The following is a 15,619-nucleotide window of genomic DNA, read 5'->3' as shown; positions in this document are numbered from 1 at the left end:
AAAGAGAAAACTTCCTCGCTACCGTGGTGTCGGTAGAGAGGGAGCGAGCTAGCAACAGGTGTGCTGCTAGCTTGAAAAAATCAGACTTACCTTACCTTCTCGGGTGAGAGAAGGACGCGGTCGATTTTAAATACTAACAGCGTTAGTACTACCGTCTTCCTGCAAAGCAGAAGGAGTAGCCGGCGAGCGCCCGTCGACCGAAATGGGTATTTGGGTTCAGTCTGTGGACAGTGAAGCTTGCCCGGCTACTGTGAGATGTGCTCTGAAGCGAGAAGAGGTGTTTGAATGACGCATGCGTTGTGGCGCAAGCTACTTATAGGGGGTGATTTCCCTGACGCTGACGTCAAGATCACCAGCCAATCAGGATTGGCGTAATGAGATTGATGCTTCTTGCTCCGCGATGAGGCGCATCCCATAGTGAGACATCGAACGGAGTGTTATGAATGAGAACTGTCTTAATCTCTTCCCCGTCCATCCATCTCTGCCTGTCTAAAAAATAATGCAGAATATTGTATTCCCTCAAGTGTTAAATCTAATTTACCAATTTTATTCTCTTTTTTTGCTTTGACAGCATTTTATGCTCATCATTTATAAGCCTCAAAACTTTCATTATGCTGCAAAATGAGAGTTTGTAATAAAACTGAAATGCCTAACGTTTAAACGAGAGAAGCATGAATAATAGCAGCCTGTCAGATGTGTGTTTTACAGACAAGTCAGATTTTTCGTGTTTTGCAGCAAATTTGGACACAAGTATGATTTTAAGGAGAGTTATTGTTGCCTTACCGCTTCTCTCTATCTGTGTCTATGACGACATGTTGTGTATTTCAGATCTAAATCACAGCACAGTTTGACAGAAGCGATTCATTATCTGAGCAGCAGAGAAACACCTCTGAATTGTCAGTGTAACTAAATCTGCCGATGCAGCTGGGCTGTCGATTTAATTGGACAAGATGATCATTAGATTTAAAATGCCTGACTTTTCACTGGGCAGGTGCACAAGACCTGACCATGTGTGTTTTATTGGGAAAATAAAACACGCACACATACTTGCACGGTCCCCTCCCTGCACCACTTTTTCAAGCTGCAGGGGATCAAGGGAGCAGCATCTCATTTCCTTGTGTATGTACTTTTTATGAGTGGAGCAAGGGGGAGGAAAGAGGGGAGGGGGACAAATAGACAGAGCAATGAGGTGATGCAACAGGATCAGAGCGCTGGAAAAAAAAGATACAGAGAATTATCCATTCATCTTCGCCGTAAAGTACTGAAATGATTCAGCTACCGTATTTCATCTCTAACTTGTTTCTTTTTTATGCAGCATTGGAATAATGCTGCTCTGTGTGTGTGTGTGTGTGTGTGTGTGTGTGTGTGTGTGTGTGTGTGTGTGTGTGTGTGTGTGTGTGTGTGTGTGTGTGTGTGTGTGTGTGTGTGTGTGTGTGTGTGTGTGTGTGTGTGTGTGTGTGTGTGTGTGTGTGTGTGTGTGTGTGTGTGTGTGTGTGTGTGGTCTAGCATTACTATACTTGTGGGGACCTACATCTGTTTACATTGTCATGTGTGGGGACTGGCTTCCCTTATGGGGACAAATTGGAGGTCCCCATAAGGGGAATCATTAATTGTAGGGTGAAGACTTGGTTAGGGTAAGGTTAAGGGTTAGGGTTAGGCATGTGTTGGTTATGGTTAAGGTTAGGATACGTCTCCAGGAAATGCATGTAAGTCAATGTAATGTCCCCTGAAGTGATGTATGATATATGATATAACCTTCACTGCAAGGTTATGGGACAGGGACTCTGTGTTTATTTGTGTGTGTGAGATCAGTTGCTGTCTTGTCAAGTTGTCGTGTGTGTGTGTGTGTGTGTGTGTGTGTGTGTGTGTGTGTGTGTGTGTGTGTGTGTGTGTGTGTGTGTGTGTGTGTGTGTGTGTGTGTGTGTGTGTGTGTGTGTGTGTGTGTGTGTGTGTGTGTGTGTGTGTGTGTGTGTGTGTGTGTGTGTGTGTGTGTGTGTGTGTGTGTGCACGTGCACTCAGAAAGCAGAGCCGACAGACCTCCCTCCCAGTAGACAGATAGTAAAAGAATGCAGCCTCAGCACTTCTAGAAGGTCTCGTCGCAACACACACACACCCCCCCCCCTGTTCCCCCTCAACCTGCTAACACAACCTTGCCCTCTACTTCTCTCACTCTTTTCCCATCAGTCTCCACCATAGACTGTATAGGTCTCCACATGTTCCCCGCTCTCTCTCTCTCTCACCTGTCGGGACAGTCGTGCGATGAAGCAGCCATTGGAGAACTGTGACGTTTCGAGCCTAAAGAACTTTGATTCCGTTGTGTCTCCTGACTGGGAGTCATCGCTGAAAATCGGACCGTTTACCCTGAGAGACAGAAAATAGAGGATGAAAGAGACTAAAAGATGCTCTGTGATATAAAATATATACATATATTCTGAGAAGTTTAACTGTAAGAATGGGAGTATTGAACACTTTATTCAGTAGTGTGAAGACATTATACCAACAAAACCAAATACAGGACATGTATTATTAAAACTGAGGGACAGTATGTGGCAACTTCAATATGTTGGGTTTTCAGGCATATGGTGACATTTTCCAGTCAAGAAAACTACACGCTGAGTCAGTGGTTAATACAGTTGTATCAATGATCATTAATAAGAGTATTTGAAGATTAGTTTAACAGCAGTGTAACAGTATATACATGCAGAGTTGTATATTGTGGATGTTAGTGCTGCTCGCAGCCTCAGGACCAGCCTGCTGATAGGCTGCTGCACTACCAGCTGTCACTGCTGGTGACTGTGTGTTGTACATCCTCCACATTTGATATGTTGGCAATTCTCAGCGGTCTCAATTCTGTTTAAATATGGAAATGATGTGCTGGTGTGACCTTTATTCATTTTTAAATTCTCAACGAAAAGTTGTTTTAGGAAGCAGGAAAACTGCACACATTTGCACCCACTGCAATTCTCCTGCAGCTGGGTGGAAACCAAAACAAACCTTTCAAAATCGAGGCACAGAGCATCATTCTTGCCAGGGTCCTATTAATGAGTTTAGAGAGTGAAAACGTCTATCGTTTTAGTTGGGTACAGCAAAGCTTATATAGATCACACCGTCTGAAAGGCAGCATTTTACAAGTACACAACTCAATTCCTCTTACACCTACAAAACCTAAAAGTCAGTAGAACCTTTATGTATATGATAATTCCTGTTTTTGGAGCTATAACCACCATCCCTCAAACATAGAAGCCAAAGAAACGAGAAAAACAAGAGGGAATGAGACATTTAATTATGAATTAATCACTTTTTTTTGCTTGTCTGACGCAAAACAACATTTTCATATTAATAGAAGTAGTTTGGTGGCATTTTAGATGATATTTGTGCAGTATGAGCTGCTGCAGACTGTACAGTTATTTTCTGGCGTTCACTAGTATAAACTATTCACTACAGTACATTTGTAACAGGCAACGCTAAACAAAGAGGTGACACAGCTGCTGGTCTCCTGGCACTTTGGTGCGTTGATAAAAGTGTGGAAACATTTGATGTGAAGAAACTACAAACATAATAACATTTTAATTTATTTAAGGGTATGAATGGTAAGAAATGAGTGTCATGGAGCAGCAGGCGTGAAACTGAGCCTGAAATCTGCTCCACCTGGACTGTGGGATTAACTACTGTCCCCACGGCAACCACAGCTGATCCTTTTTACTGTCCTCACCCTGGTAACTGTACACTCTCTCTTTCTCCCACAGACACACACACTTGTACAGACAGTATAATGTGAGGATAGGCTATCATATTTATACTAGACAGACATGATTTACTCTCCCAGTCGTTACTGCCGTCTGTAATTCTCAGAGATGAAGCTCACTGCTCACTATACTTGAGTTCTGCACTCGGATACGTATGCAGCTGTTGAATGGGATGTTTTAAAATGAGATTGTGAATTTATTTTATATACTCTGTGAACTTTAAATATATTATTTTTGTGCTACAGAACGAAGACAGTCCTTTTACCTGCCGTCTGTAGTATGACTGTAGCTGGTTTGCAATCATAATGTATGCTTAAAATGAAAGACTTTCAATTTTCTCCCTCAAACTAATCTAAATTTGAAGCAGACAAATACGAAAGGAGGACACATCTGAATAACTCACATTGAATCTGTCCAGTATCTGTTTTGCCTCTGCAGAATTGTGTGTTTAGTGCTGATTAGCAAACATCTGCATTCTAACAATATAAACATGGTAAACATTATACCTGCCTATACATATTGTTAGCATGCTCACATTAGCATATAGTACAGACTCACAGAGCAGCTAGCATGGCTGTAGACTCTGAGTCCTGTCAGAATAAAGACATGGAGGTTGGTTTCATAAATTGACGTTTTGTTTAATCCCCAGTACATTTATCACAATGATGGATGGTTCTGAATTTAATAATCTGACAGAATCTCAATAACATAAAAAAATACAGAGCGACACAATCAGCTTCAAAGTGAATATTTTGTTAAAGCAGAAGGCTTCACTGTGAGCTGCCTATCACCTGTCACTTTCTGTCAGAGAAAACAGTGTTGAGTTTACCTTTAAATGCACATGGATTGACAACTTCCACAAACCCTTGTACTGAATTATGTTCGGCGAGTGATTCAATTAAATTCAAAACCTTTATTTATCCAGGTGAAATCCCATTGAGATCATTGATCTCTTTTTCAAGGGAGACCTGCAGCAGTAGGTTCCACACGAAGACATAAAACATAAACAACAGAACAACAAAAGGACATCATACAGCAAAATGTACAGGGATTACAATTTACATATCTAACTACAGGTACCAACAGCATCTGATTGTGGAGCATCCAACCGAGCTTTAAAAACATGTAGTGGTACCAGATTGGTCATTTCCCATTCTTTTTACAGACTGTTCCAAGTTAGTGGAGCTGCACATCTAAAAGCTTTCTTCCCTAAGACAGTCCTAGCACTTGGCACATTTAATAAAACCACAGCATGCGATCTCAGGCAATAAGTACTTTCAATTCGCAGAGAGATCAGGGAGCAGATATAAGATGGTAGTTTATCCAACATGGCTTTGTAAATGAAAATGTACCAGTGACTGAGCCTCCGTACAGTAAGGGATGGCAAAACCGCCTTGGTATACAGGGTACACAGTGCTTTACAATCTAAGCAGTTGATTAAAACCAACTGCTTAGAGTTTTCCCATTGCATTAATGGTTTGAGCCTGAGGACACAAATAATGTAAGTGCATAATGAAATATATATATATAGAGAACGTATACATGCACAAGCAGGTGTGTGTGTTTTTACCTGAAGGGCAGCAGTTTGGGATGGGTGTGTGTTTTGTCTAACACTCTTTTCACTAGCTGTTCATTTTCCTCAGGATACACTGAGCGTGTGCAGTAGACCACTGTCTGAACCTTTGGAACTGACAGAAAAAAAGAAATACAAATAATAATCCACTACTCTTTTATTATAGTGTTGCATTGTATCAATCGTATATACAGAGGAACAGTATAGCCCACATTTATAGTGTGTGTGTGTTTGTGTATCGTCACACATTGCATAACTGTTCCCAGCTTTAATTCTTCGCATCTGTTTATTGTAATGTATTGTTTCATTGCCTGAAAATATGCATTCCAAGTTATAGTATTGTGTGTGTGTGTGTTTGTGCTTTCAGTATATACTCACAGGACACGGCGTGAGCTAGAAGTCGTGCCTGTTGGGAGGCCATTGTGTGTATTTTGCTTCGAGACACGGAACTGTGACACAATTCCGGCAGTAGATCCCAGTCTGTCAACAGAACGGAACTTCTTTAGCATTTCTATCACATTTAATGCAAAAACACTATCTCGATCAATATTTATATGTATTTCATACGTACTTCCATGTTCACTGTGCATGGTGGGCACAGGGTCATTGAGCGCAGAGGAGGAACACTGAGGCAGCACGATGATGACCTTTAGTCGCTGGACAGAGGCGTCCCACTCATCCAAACCACTGAAGGCTTCTGACAGGACTCGCACATCTGCAAAGGACATGAAGTAGCACCATGAAAGTAATGCTAATATACAGTTGGAATGAAATATTCCCAAAAGGCTCTTCAAATGCTCATGTGTGTAAAAGCTTGTCAATCAACAGACTTTATATATCTTCCACCAACATATCTTTTCGGTTATGTTTTTTGATTTGTATGCAGGATTACAACAAAACTGGCCTGATTTTCATGAAACTTAGTAGAAGAATGAAGCACGGGCCAAAGAAGAACCCACTAAACTTTGGGGCGGATAGAAATGACCGAGCAGATGTACACAAATATTTGTAATGATGTGAATGACCTTGGCCGAGGTCTGCGCTATCCAAGTGTACTTTTCATTTAAAGGTCACCTATTATGCAAGATCCACTTTTTCATGTCTTTTATACATAAATATGTGTTTCCCCGTGTTTAAAGAGATTATGAAAGTTTCAGGGAAAAAGATTCTGAAAATGAGCTGATCAGATTTTGGCAACTTTATGATGTCATGTTTATTTGGCTTGTGTAACCATTAGCCAATAACCAACCAAGGTAACCCCCGCCCACCTTATCACCTGAATCTCCTCCTAGAGCACCATTGTGTTGTTTTTTAACCAAATATCTCTCAGAGGGGTGTGGGGAGGGGCTTCTTATTTTCATCTAAAGTAAAAGACACAGAATCAGCACTTTTGAAACAGAGGGGTTTATAGGATGCTGCAATGCATGATCTCACTTTTGATATCCATTTGTGTGAGTAGTTCTTGTATCTCGTCTATTTGTGACGTAGTGTGATCGGCACCACACACCAACACTCGGCCAGAGCGGTCAGCGGCCGCCACGGCGACGTGAGCCACGGTCACAGCTGAGAAAGACCCCACTGCCAAGACGTCACCGTTATCAAACAGCAGGGGGCGTAACACACTCACTGCCACACACACACTCCTGTCCTGAAAAATAGATACACACACTTTATTCACAATGCATGGGGGATTTCCTGTGTGCCCTCCAGTGTTATAGACTGCTGTGATGCTGATCAAGATTAATAACAAACTGACCTCTCTAACTCAGCTCCAAAGATAATAAACTTCACATCACAGCAGGAGCATACTTCAAAGCCCTAAGCCACTTTTGTGTGAAGGGCAACACTTTAAATTAGTCCCACAGCATCAAAAGTAAAGATCATTACCTACATTTATAAGAAGAACTATTAGTCAACGATTCAACAAGTTAACCAACATCTCCTTCTGTTCATTCAATTGGCAACTTCCGGTGAGTATTTTGGGGACTTTATTTTAAACCAGTAATTTTGCTTTTAATAAAATGGGCATACACAGAACAATGTTCTTGGTGCTCCATTAAAAGACAAACCAGAAGATTGCGGTTATTTTTGAGTTTGGGCCAGCAAAGAATAGTATCTGAATTTAATTTGTTGGTGCAGATTTATTTTTTTCCTCCGATGAAAACAATGTAGTTGAAGTCACATTTATAGGCAAGGCAAGTTTATTTATATAGCACCTTTCAACACAAGGCAATTCAAAGTGCTTTGAATTGCCTTGTGTATAAAAGAAACAAAATATCTGGTTGCTTCTTATTTTCTCTTAGGTGGATTTATAAATATTGTACTACTTTTTCGACGGGTATTCTTTCCACCAGTCTTGTATCTATCTCCTTAAATTATCTTTACAAGCCCCTGAAGGATTAATGCATGTTTCCCATTAGTGAGTGTAACCTATATTTAGCTCAATTACACGCCTCACTACACATATCCATACATACCTGTGTGTTAAGTGCATGTGTACTTGTGAGGCTGCTGTGCTGCAGCAGAGCGTGAAGCTGAGGGGAGAAGACGAGTGTATCGGGACAGAGAGGGTCTCTGCAGAACGACCCCTCACTGAGGGCCGTCATGATCTCCACTTCACACAAGCCGGCTCTTTGTAACGCTGCACACACTTCGTCAACACTACAGAGAAAATATCAGGATTTCTGTTAAATTAATTGTTTAGTTCAGAGGAAATATGACTCAAGGTGTGTCTGGTGAGTAGAGTTGCTGCATTTTAGCTTCACACAACTAACCAAGATGCACCTTTTCACCCCCAAGGTATGAACATGTTAAACTTTCCGGTCTCAGATATGTGATAACTGCACTCACCATTAACCCCATACTGCACCTGCAATTTCCCCCTACAGAGCCTGTCACTTTAAACTCACAGTGTTATTTTATAAACATTCAGAAGTTATTATATAATTTGTCTTCATACTGACATTGACACTGACATTTAAACCAAAAAACCCCCACTAAAAGGGCAATTAAAAAAGCGTGTCCCACTTGTGACATTGGATTTTTCCAATTAATACTTGAAACTGTTTACATAAATGCAAGCCCTAATGGCACAATGAACAGAAGAATAAAGGAAAAAGGAGCAAGTGTGACATAAATAAATAACTGCATGGCTCTCTTTCTATGGCCCTCCTTCTCATTGTGTGTGTCTGTGTGTGTATTTGCTTGTGTGTGCATGTGTATGCAAGTGTACCTGGCCTTGAGAGTATTGACCCATGCATAAAGTGGCAGACGTTTTGCTCTGTGCTGTTTGGTCCTCACAGGATCTGACAGAAAACAGGAGACGCTCTGCAGACTCTGTTTCACTCTGCAGCGAGCTAGAGACGCTGCCAGCTTGGTTCTACACCTGTGATAAACACAAGCATATGAAAAAACCTCAGTTCACATTGAATGTATCCTACCTTTAGTCCGTGTGATTTCTAGATTTCATTACAATTAAAAAATTGGAGTAGAAATAAACTTTAGATGATGTTAACATTATTTACAACAACACTTTGCGACATGAGGAAATAGACGTAGAATGATCACATTGAAAATAATAGTAAAATTAGGTGAAAGTAAAAGCACACACACACACACACACACACACACACACACACACACACACACACACACACACACACACACACACACACACACCCACACACACACACACACACACACACACACACACACACACACACACACACACACACACACACACACACACACACACACACACACACACACACACACACACACACACACACACACACACACACACACACACACACACACACACACACACACACACCTGTGTAGACTGGTCTCCAGGTCCCTGACTTCCTGAAAAGGCCCCTTCTCTTCCTTTGTTAGACGTTCACGTGACAGAAACCTTCGGTCCTGGAAGTCAAACAGCATCACCATCGCCAGTGGCAACAAGTCGCTGGACTGCAAAACATAGAAATACTCAATAAAAACAATTGCTTGAATACCAATCCAGCAGATATTGAGCAACATGTCTTTTTAGTAACATTTATGATCACTTTGCAAATATAAAGCAATTTTTGTTCTCTATTTTTACTCTTTTGGTCTCCTCCAACGCCTGACTTCAATATCTTGCTGTTTGGCATGTAAATGCTTAACTATCTTCATGAGCATTTAGCCAACTGTGTCTATCTGCTGTTTGGCGCAGAGCAGTCCAGTGGGTTTTAGCAGCTTTGATAAAATAAAAACAGCTCCCTACTGTTTTTTTCCAGCGAACCTACCACTACATGTGGTCATGTGGTTTATTGTTAATATAAAAATATTGATTATAACAGCCCTAAGGAAAATGACAAGCAGATATTTTCTCACACCTCCCTTTTTTTCTTTTATGGCCACTAACCATAGACTGTATATAAAGATCTCAATCTTTATACAGGCTATGCCACTAACACACCTTGTGCTCAACTCTTTTTTGTGTTTGTGTGCGTGTGTGGGACTGGGAGGTATAAGTATATTGCAGTACAGATGTGTGAGGAATTACAAAGAGCTGTGTGGCAGCTTTATAGTCAAGCTAATGATCTGTCAGCCTGTTCTGCATGTTTTACCCATCCCTCAATAAAGTAGTCCGTCCGTCCGTCCGTCCGTCCGTCCGTCCGTCCGTCCGTCCGTCCGTCCGTCCGTCCGTCCTTCCTTCCTTCCTTCCTTCCTTCCTTCCTTCCTTCCTTCCTTCCTTCCTTCCTTCCTTCCTCCTTCCTTCCTTCCTTCCTTCCTTCCTTCCTACACACACACACACACACACACACACACACACACACACACACACACACACACACACACACACACACACACACACACACACACACACACACACACACACACACACACACACACACACACACACACACACACACACACACACACACACACACACACACACACACACACACACACACACACACACACACACACGGTGTGTCTCATTGCCCATGTATGTGTCATCGCAGTGTTTTATAGCGTCATTTATAGTCTCCTAGTTGGAGAGTGCGTCTGCCTCTCTCCTGCGTGCATCATTTGCCACCTATAACCATCCAGACTGTGTACAGATCTGACTACAAATGGCCTTTAACTGCATCCCAGTTGCCCTTATTCATTTCACCATAGCCTACTGATGCACAATCATATGGAAATAGATAACATGGCTGCTCTTTAAAAGACAGAAGAACAGTCAGTAAGTAAGTGCTGATGTGATTTAATCACTTAATTCCAAATCTGCTGGGACTCACAATATGCTGAGATGTGTGGAAGCAGCTGTCAGCAATGATGTCCTCCAGTAATTCTCGGTCTACCAGAAGAAGAAAAGTTGTTAATGGGAAGAATATCATATTAAGACATATAAGACAAACTAAAGCAATTGAATTGAAACCAATTCACCCAAATTACAAAAATATGATTTGAGATGTCTACCTACACCCAGGGAGCAGTGAATTAACCGTTTCTTTAAAAAAAGAGAAGAAGTGTGTTTTCTGCAGATACACTTTGCCTTCAACATTTAAAGGGAACCTATCATGCAAAATGCACTTTGTGATGTCTTTTATACATAAATATGTGTCCCCGGTGTGTCGGGGAACTCACGCAGAGTCAGAAAATAAAACCCTCTCTCTTTTCATCCGTACCCAAATCTTTTAAAAACGGGTGTACAACAAGCGGATATAGATTTTCTGCCGATATGATGTCAAATCCGTTCTTATTATACATCCATGGTCAAATCATGGATGTATAATAAGAACTGGATACAGCGTGGGAGGCGGGGCCTCGTTCATTCCTATGAGAGTTGCTCATTGGCGCATGATGACAAAATGGCCCAACTTTTGAGAGAGCGAAACGTCCGATTACCCGGCATGCCTGAGAAGTACCCGTATGTGCACTCATAGAGCATGCGCAACTTTAACCACGCCGCCCAAAAGGCTCGTTCACATTAAGCATGTGAATGTGCGTACACGTAACAGCACCGCCCGTTCATGACAGCATGGTACTGGATTTATATTAACGAGGCGGCAGTTAGCAGCTAGCGGCTAGCTAGTAAATTATGCTAAATTAAAATTACACATCAATCGTTATGTACTTTTATATTACGCAGACATCAGGATCTAGTGATATCCAAGCAACAGAGCTTCATTTAGCATGATACTTGTGTGGGTTGTACATGAAACCACTTGGTAATGCATACAAATGTATATGTTGAAGCCTGTTATGATCAATTGTGAGTTAAAACTTTATCTAAAAAGTAAAGCTGATGATGGATTACTGTGGTGGAGTTAAAATAACAATAGCCTATTTCTTTTTGAAATGTGATGGAGTAAAAGGATATAGTAACTGTGATTATTCATGTTAAGTAGCCCACACGTAACTAAAACAATTGCAAGTGCAATAAGAAGCTACAGGAACGTTAATCTACGTCGGTAATATTAACTTTATTTAATACAACATTTACGGTACAAGATTTACATCATACAGCCCATGTAGTATACTATTTTACAAATGATGAATTACAGCAAACATGTGCAATATATCCATTATTACAGCTCCGTGGGCTGGCAGTAAGGCGATATGGTCCGTTGTTATTGTGCATCCATGGGTAAAGAGAAACTCATGTAGTACTGAACACGTAACAATGAACGTGCCGGGCGGCGCGGTCCCGTGGGTTAGATGCGCGTTCATAATGCCGAGGGAAATAACTCTCAGAATAACGTTATTAGCACATTTTTATAACTTGAGGAACGATTTTTTTTAATAAGGGCTATAAACGTTCATACTGAGTAGTTTATTTAGTTTTTAAAAAATTATCCAACGAGTTACAGACCACTCTTTCCCAATGTAAGTCAATGGGAAAAAGTGTTTCCGGGCCCAGCAACCTAAAGGAAGTGTAGTACCGCCGTTTGACCAGCACGAATATTCTCATCAGACTCCGGCGCACTTCCTGGGGGCTTGGGTCAAATCGGCAGCGGACCCACAGAAAGTTGCCATCAGAAACAATAGGCTTGTTTGAGACAAGCAAGACCTGCGCAGACCTGCGCAGACCTGCGCAGTTGCGATCAACGTCTTGCTAGTGCGTTGCATGATGGTTAGTCATTTTGTCCGACTTGCTCTGGAGGCTCGCCCACATGAGACTTTGAAATCTCGCGGAACAAAGACGCCCGCAGCCTTGAGAGCGAGGCGAGGCGAGTTGGCGCAGTTGCTCTCCACGAGCTGCGGAAGCGAAATGCTTGATGGGAAACGGCTCGCTGGTATCTCGAGCTGAGCGCTCATTGGTGGTTTTTACCACGTGCTGCTGATGAAACTCTCCAATTGGCTGGCAAAAGTTTGTTGTTGTTTTGTGTCAGTTTTACGTCGCCACATCCATTCCCATTTCTCATCATTGTTCCACAATGTTTATCATCATGAAATTAATATCTATATATTTTATACTATACTGCTTACCGTTTTCATACTTTATATATCTTAGCATATTCATACACACTGTTCATACTGCTCACAGGCTGATATCTAGTGTATTCATACCCCACTGTTTATTCATCATTCAATTCATTCTATATGTTATTCTGTAGATTGTGTACATTACTTTTCACTTCACTGCTTGTTGCACCTGGTTAGAAGCTAAACTGCATTTCGTTGTCTCAGTACCTGTAATCTGTGCAATAACAATAAAGTTGAATCTAATCTTGAGCAGGAACAAATGTATTTACTTAGTACATATCTGACATTAACGATTAAACACATGTGTGCATTCTTTATAAATGCAAACCGAGTCAAGCCGACTCCGGAGGTGGCGGTATGCACCTTAAAGTTGTTTGCAATCCGCCAAAAAACCGAGAGAAGAAGAAGAAGAATGCGAAGAAGAAGATGAAGAAGAAGAAGCCGACTCGGAGCTGTCCGACTTCAGGCGAGCTTTTTGACACCTCCCCCGGCTGCGATCGGCTACTCTCGTCTACTTTCGAGGCGAGCCGCAATGTGTCTCAAACAAGCCTACTGCCTGACGTGTTTTGGACGTAATCTCGTCTTTGTTTACATTAGCAAGCCTCGCTAACACTCAGAGCTAACCTGTCCTAGAGAGCACATGTGTTTAAAAAGCAGGAAATAAAAAAAGGAACTCACCTTGTGATAAAGCCGCAAGAGAAAAAGCATTTGAGCTCCATACTGTTTCAGAAATAATCCTTGACATGGTTTAAACAGGATGGCGTTTTATCACAGCAGAATTTAACTTTATCTCCGATAGAATTCTGATCAGGCATTAGCTCCGCCTCCTCCTCTTTTTTTTTTTTTTTTTTTTTAAAGCTAAGGACCACAAATCCTCGTTTCTCTAACAGGGCTGCAAAAGAGGGGTATGAGCAGGCATGGCAACAATGGGTGAACTGTTTGGTATTTTAAGCAAAACACTTCACAGACATGTTTTATATAGGTATGGCCCTACAATATATTTTTCCAATATAGCATAATAGGTCCACTTTAAGGTCTGTTTCTGTAGATTTTTCAGAGCAACAAGGGCAACGTTTTGTAAAGATGTGTAGCTGACCTTTTATGGACGGCATTGTTTTATTTGTTTAGCCAATTTGGGTATACATTAACAGTTATGTTAGGGCAAACATGTTAGCAAAAAGTTGCATAGCTGCTCATCCAGCAGTAACATTATCTCTCTTTCAGCCTCGTATTTCTGGTCTCTGGACTAAGGTAAGGACAGTGTTGTAGTCAAGTCACCAATTCAAGAGTCCAAGTCACTCTCGAGTCACCACTCTTCGAGTCCAAGTCCGAGTCACCAAGGGAGAGTCGTAGTGGAGTCCAAGTCCGAGTCACCCAAGGAGTGTCCGAGTCGAGTCCGAGTCTGAGTCATCATTACCTGTGTTCGAGTCCGAGTCCAAGTTCGAGTGACCCAAGGAGTGTCCGAGTCGAGTCCGAGTCATCATTACCTGTGTTTGAGTCAGAGTCCAAGTCCGAGTCACCTAAGAAGAGTCCAAGTCAAGTCTGAGTCACAAGTCTTCATGTATTCCTCTTCGTGGATATATGTGTTGACATGTAGCTGCTCCTCTACATTGCTTTTATCCTGTCATGTTATACTATTCTGTCTATTGAACTGCTGTGAAGCGAGTTTGGCTACAATTCTTGTAATAGACCGCTATACAAATATAAAGCTTATTACTAATATTAATATTATTATTATATATAAATAAACTGTATTTAAAATGAGTTACCTTTTAGAGAAGTGATTATATTTGTATGCCAATATTTTCCTATGGTAAAGTTTTCGTTTTGCACTTTTATTTTGATGGTAATAAGATCGGGACTCTTATTTTGAAGGAACTTTTACCGGTTAAAACGGTTTACTGATTTAGCCCTATGATTTAGCCCCAGAAAGCACATGGCTACTTAGCATGCAAGTAGCCATGTGCTACCGAGCCTTCTCTTCAATATTGTTTCCACATAACGAGCATTTTGCGCTGCTCTTTTCCAATGTGGAAGCAGAATGTGTGAAAGCACACATACAAGCATACAGCGGGGTGTGTCTCTAGACTGGAATAGCGGGGCCCAGTCCGTGAGCTCGCCTCACAGGTGCACATGCCAGGATAGAGGACATCAGACTCCAGAGAAAACTTGCACGAGACCAAGTCAGAGCGTCAATGTACAAGTCGAGTCCGAGTCATCACGGGGGGGAAACATTCACGAGTTCGAGTCCAAGTCAGCGTACGCGAGAATTCACGAGTCCAAGTCCGAATCAGTGCGCGAGTCCGAGTCGAGTCACGAGTCCCGAAAATCGGCACCCGAGTCCAGGACTCGAGTACTCCATCTCTGGGTAAGGACAATATTCCTTTGTGTTTGCTATGCCATATTTTTCAATACGAAATTCAGAGCAGTGAGATTGTCTCCACACCGCTCTCAACATGGCCGGATAGCAGCTAACAATGCTAAAAGCACGAACAAGAGCAGCTGAGCTAACAGTGTTAGCCTGAGGGTGAACCAGTGGTTGCTTGACGTTGTTGTGAGAGGTAAGTTAACCGAAATATTAACGCATTGCGGAGAGTTGACCATTACCCCCTAAACGCACCAGGAGCGTCTGCGCTGCGTTACGGCCGCGCCGCGGCGTTCGCAAAGATCGCGGCCAGTCTAATCAATGGGTGCTATTCCACCAGACGCGCCGCGGATCGAAGCGTCCCAGAAGCTCCTCGCCGCAAGGAATTTCTAAAATATAGGATGAATCCTATTTTTGCGGCGCAGGCAGGAAGTGATGAAAATCACCTTGTTGTCT

The 15,619-nt window shown here is 41.9% G+C and overlaps 1 protein-coding gene across 1 annotated transcript in view; it reads right to left on the bottom strand.

Moving 5' to 3' along the window:
• The window catches only part of LOC117454424 (putative methyltransferase NSUN7), a 30,280-nt gene that overhangs the window by 8,061 nt on the left and 6,600 nt on the right, over window positions 1–15,619 (bottom strand). The window contains exons 4-12 of the mRNA XM_034093655.1: window positions 10,608–10,666; window positions 9,152–9,288; window positions 8,552–8,704; window positions 7,797–7,980; window positions 6,754–6,967; window positions 5,891–6,034; window positions 5,698–5,799; window positions 5,317–5,434; window positions 2,241–2,361 (exon numbers count right to left, since the gene is read on the bottom strand). Coding sequence (XP_033949546.1) covers window positions 2,241–2,361; window positions 5,317–5,434; window positions 5,698–5,799; window positions 5,891–6,034; window positions 6,754–6,967; window positions 7,797–7,980; window positions 8,552–8,704; window positions 9,152–9,288; window positions 10,608–10,666 — 1,232 coding nt within the window. The remainder of the gene's footprint in view (window positions 1–2,240; window positions 2,362–5,316; window positions 5,435–5,697; window positions 5,800–5,890; window positions 6,035–6,753; window positions 6,968–7,796; window positions 7,981–8,551; window positions 8,705–9,151; window positions 9,289–10,607; window positions 10,667–15,619) is intronic.

The sequence above is a fragment of the Pseudochaenichthys georgianus genome, chromosome 1, assembly GCF_902827115.2.
Source record: "Pseudochaenichthys georgianus chromosome 1, fPseGeo1.2, whole genome shotgun sequence".
In the NCBI taxonomy this organism is placed as follows: Eukaryota; Metazoa; Chordata; class Actinopteri; order Perciformes; family Channichthyidae; genus Pseudochaenichthys; species Pseudochaenichthys georgianus.
Note: the sequence above shows the minus strand (reverse complement) of the source record. Positions and strands in the feature narration are given on the sequence as shown.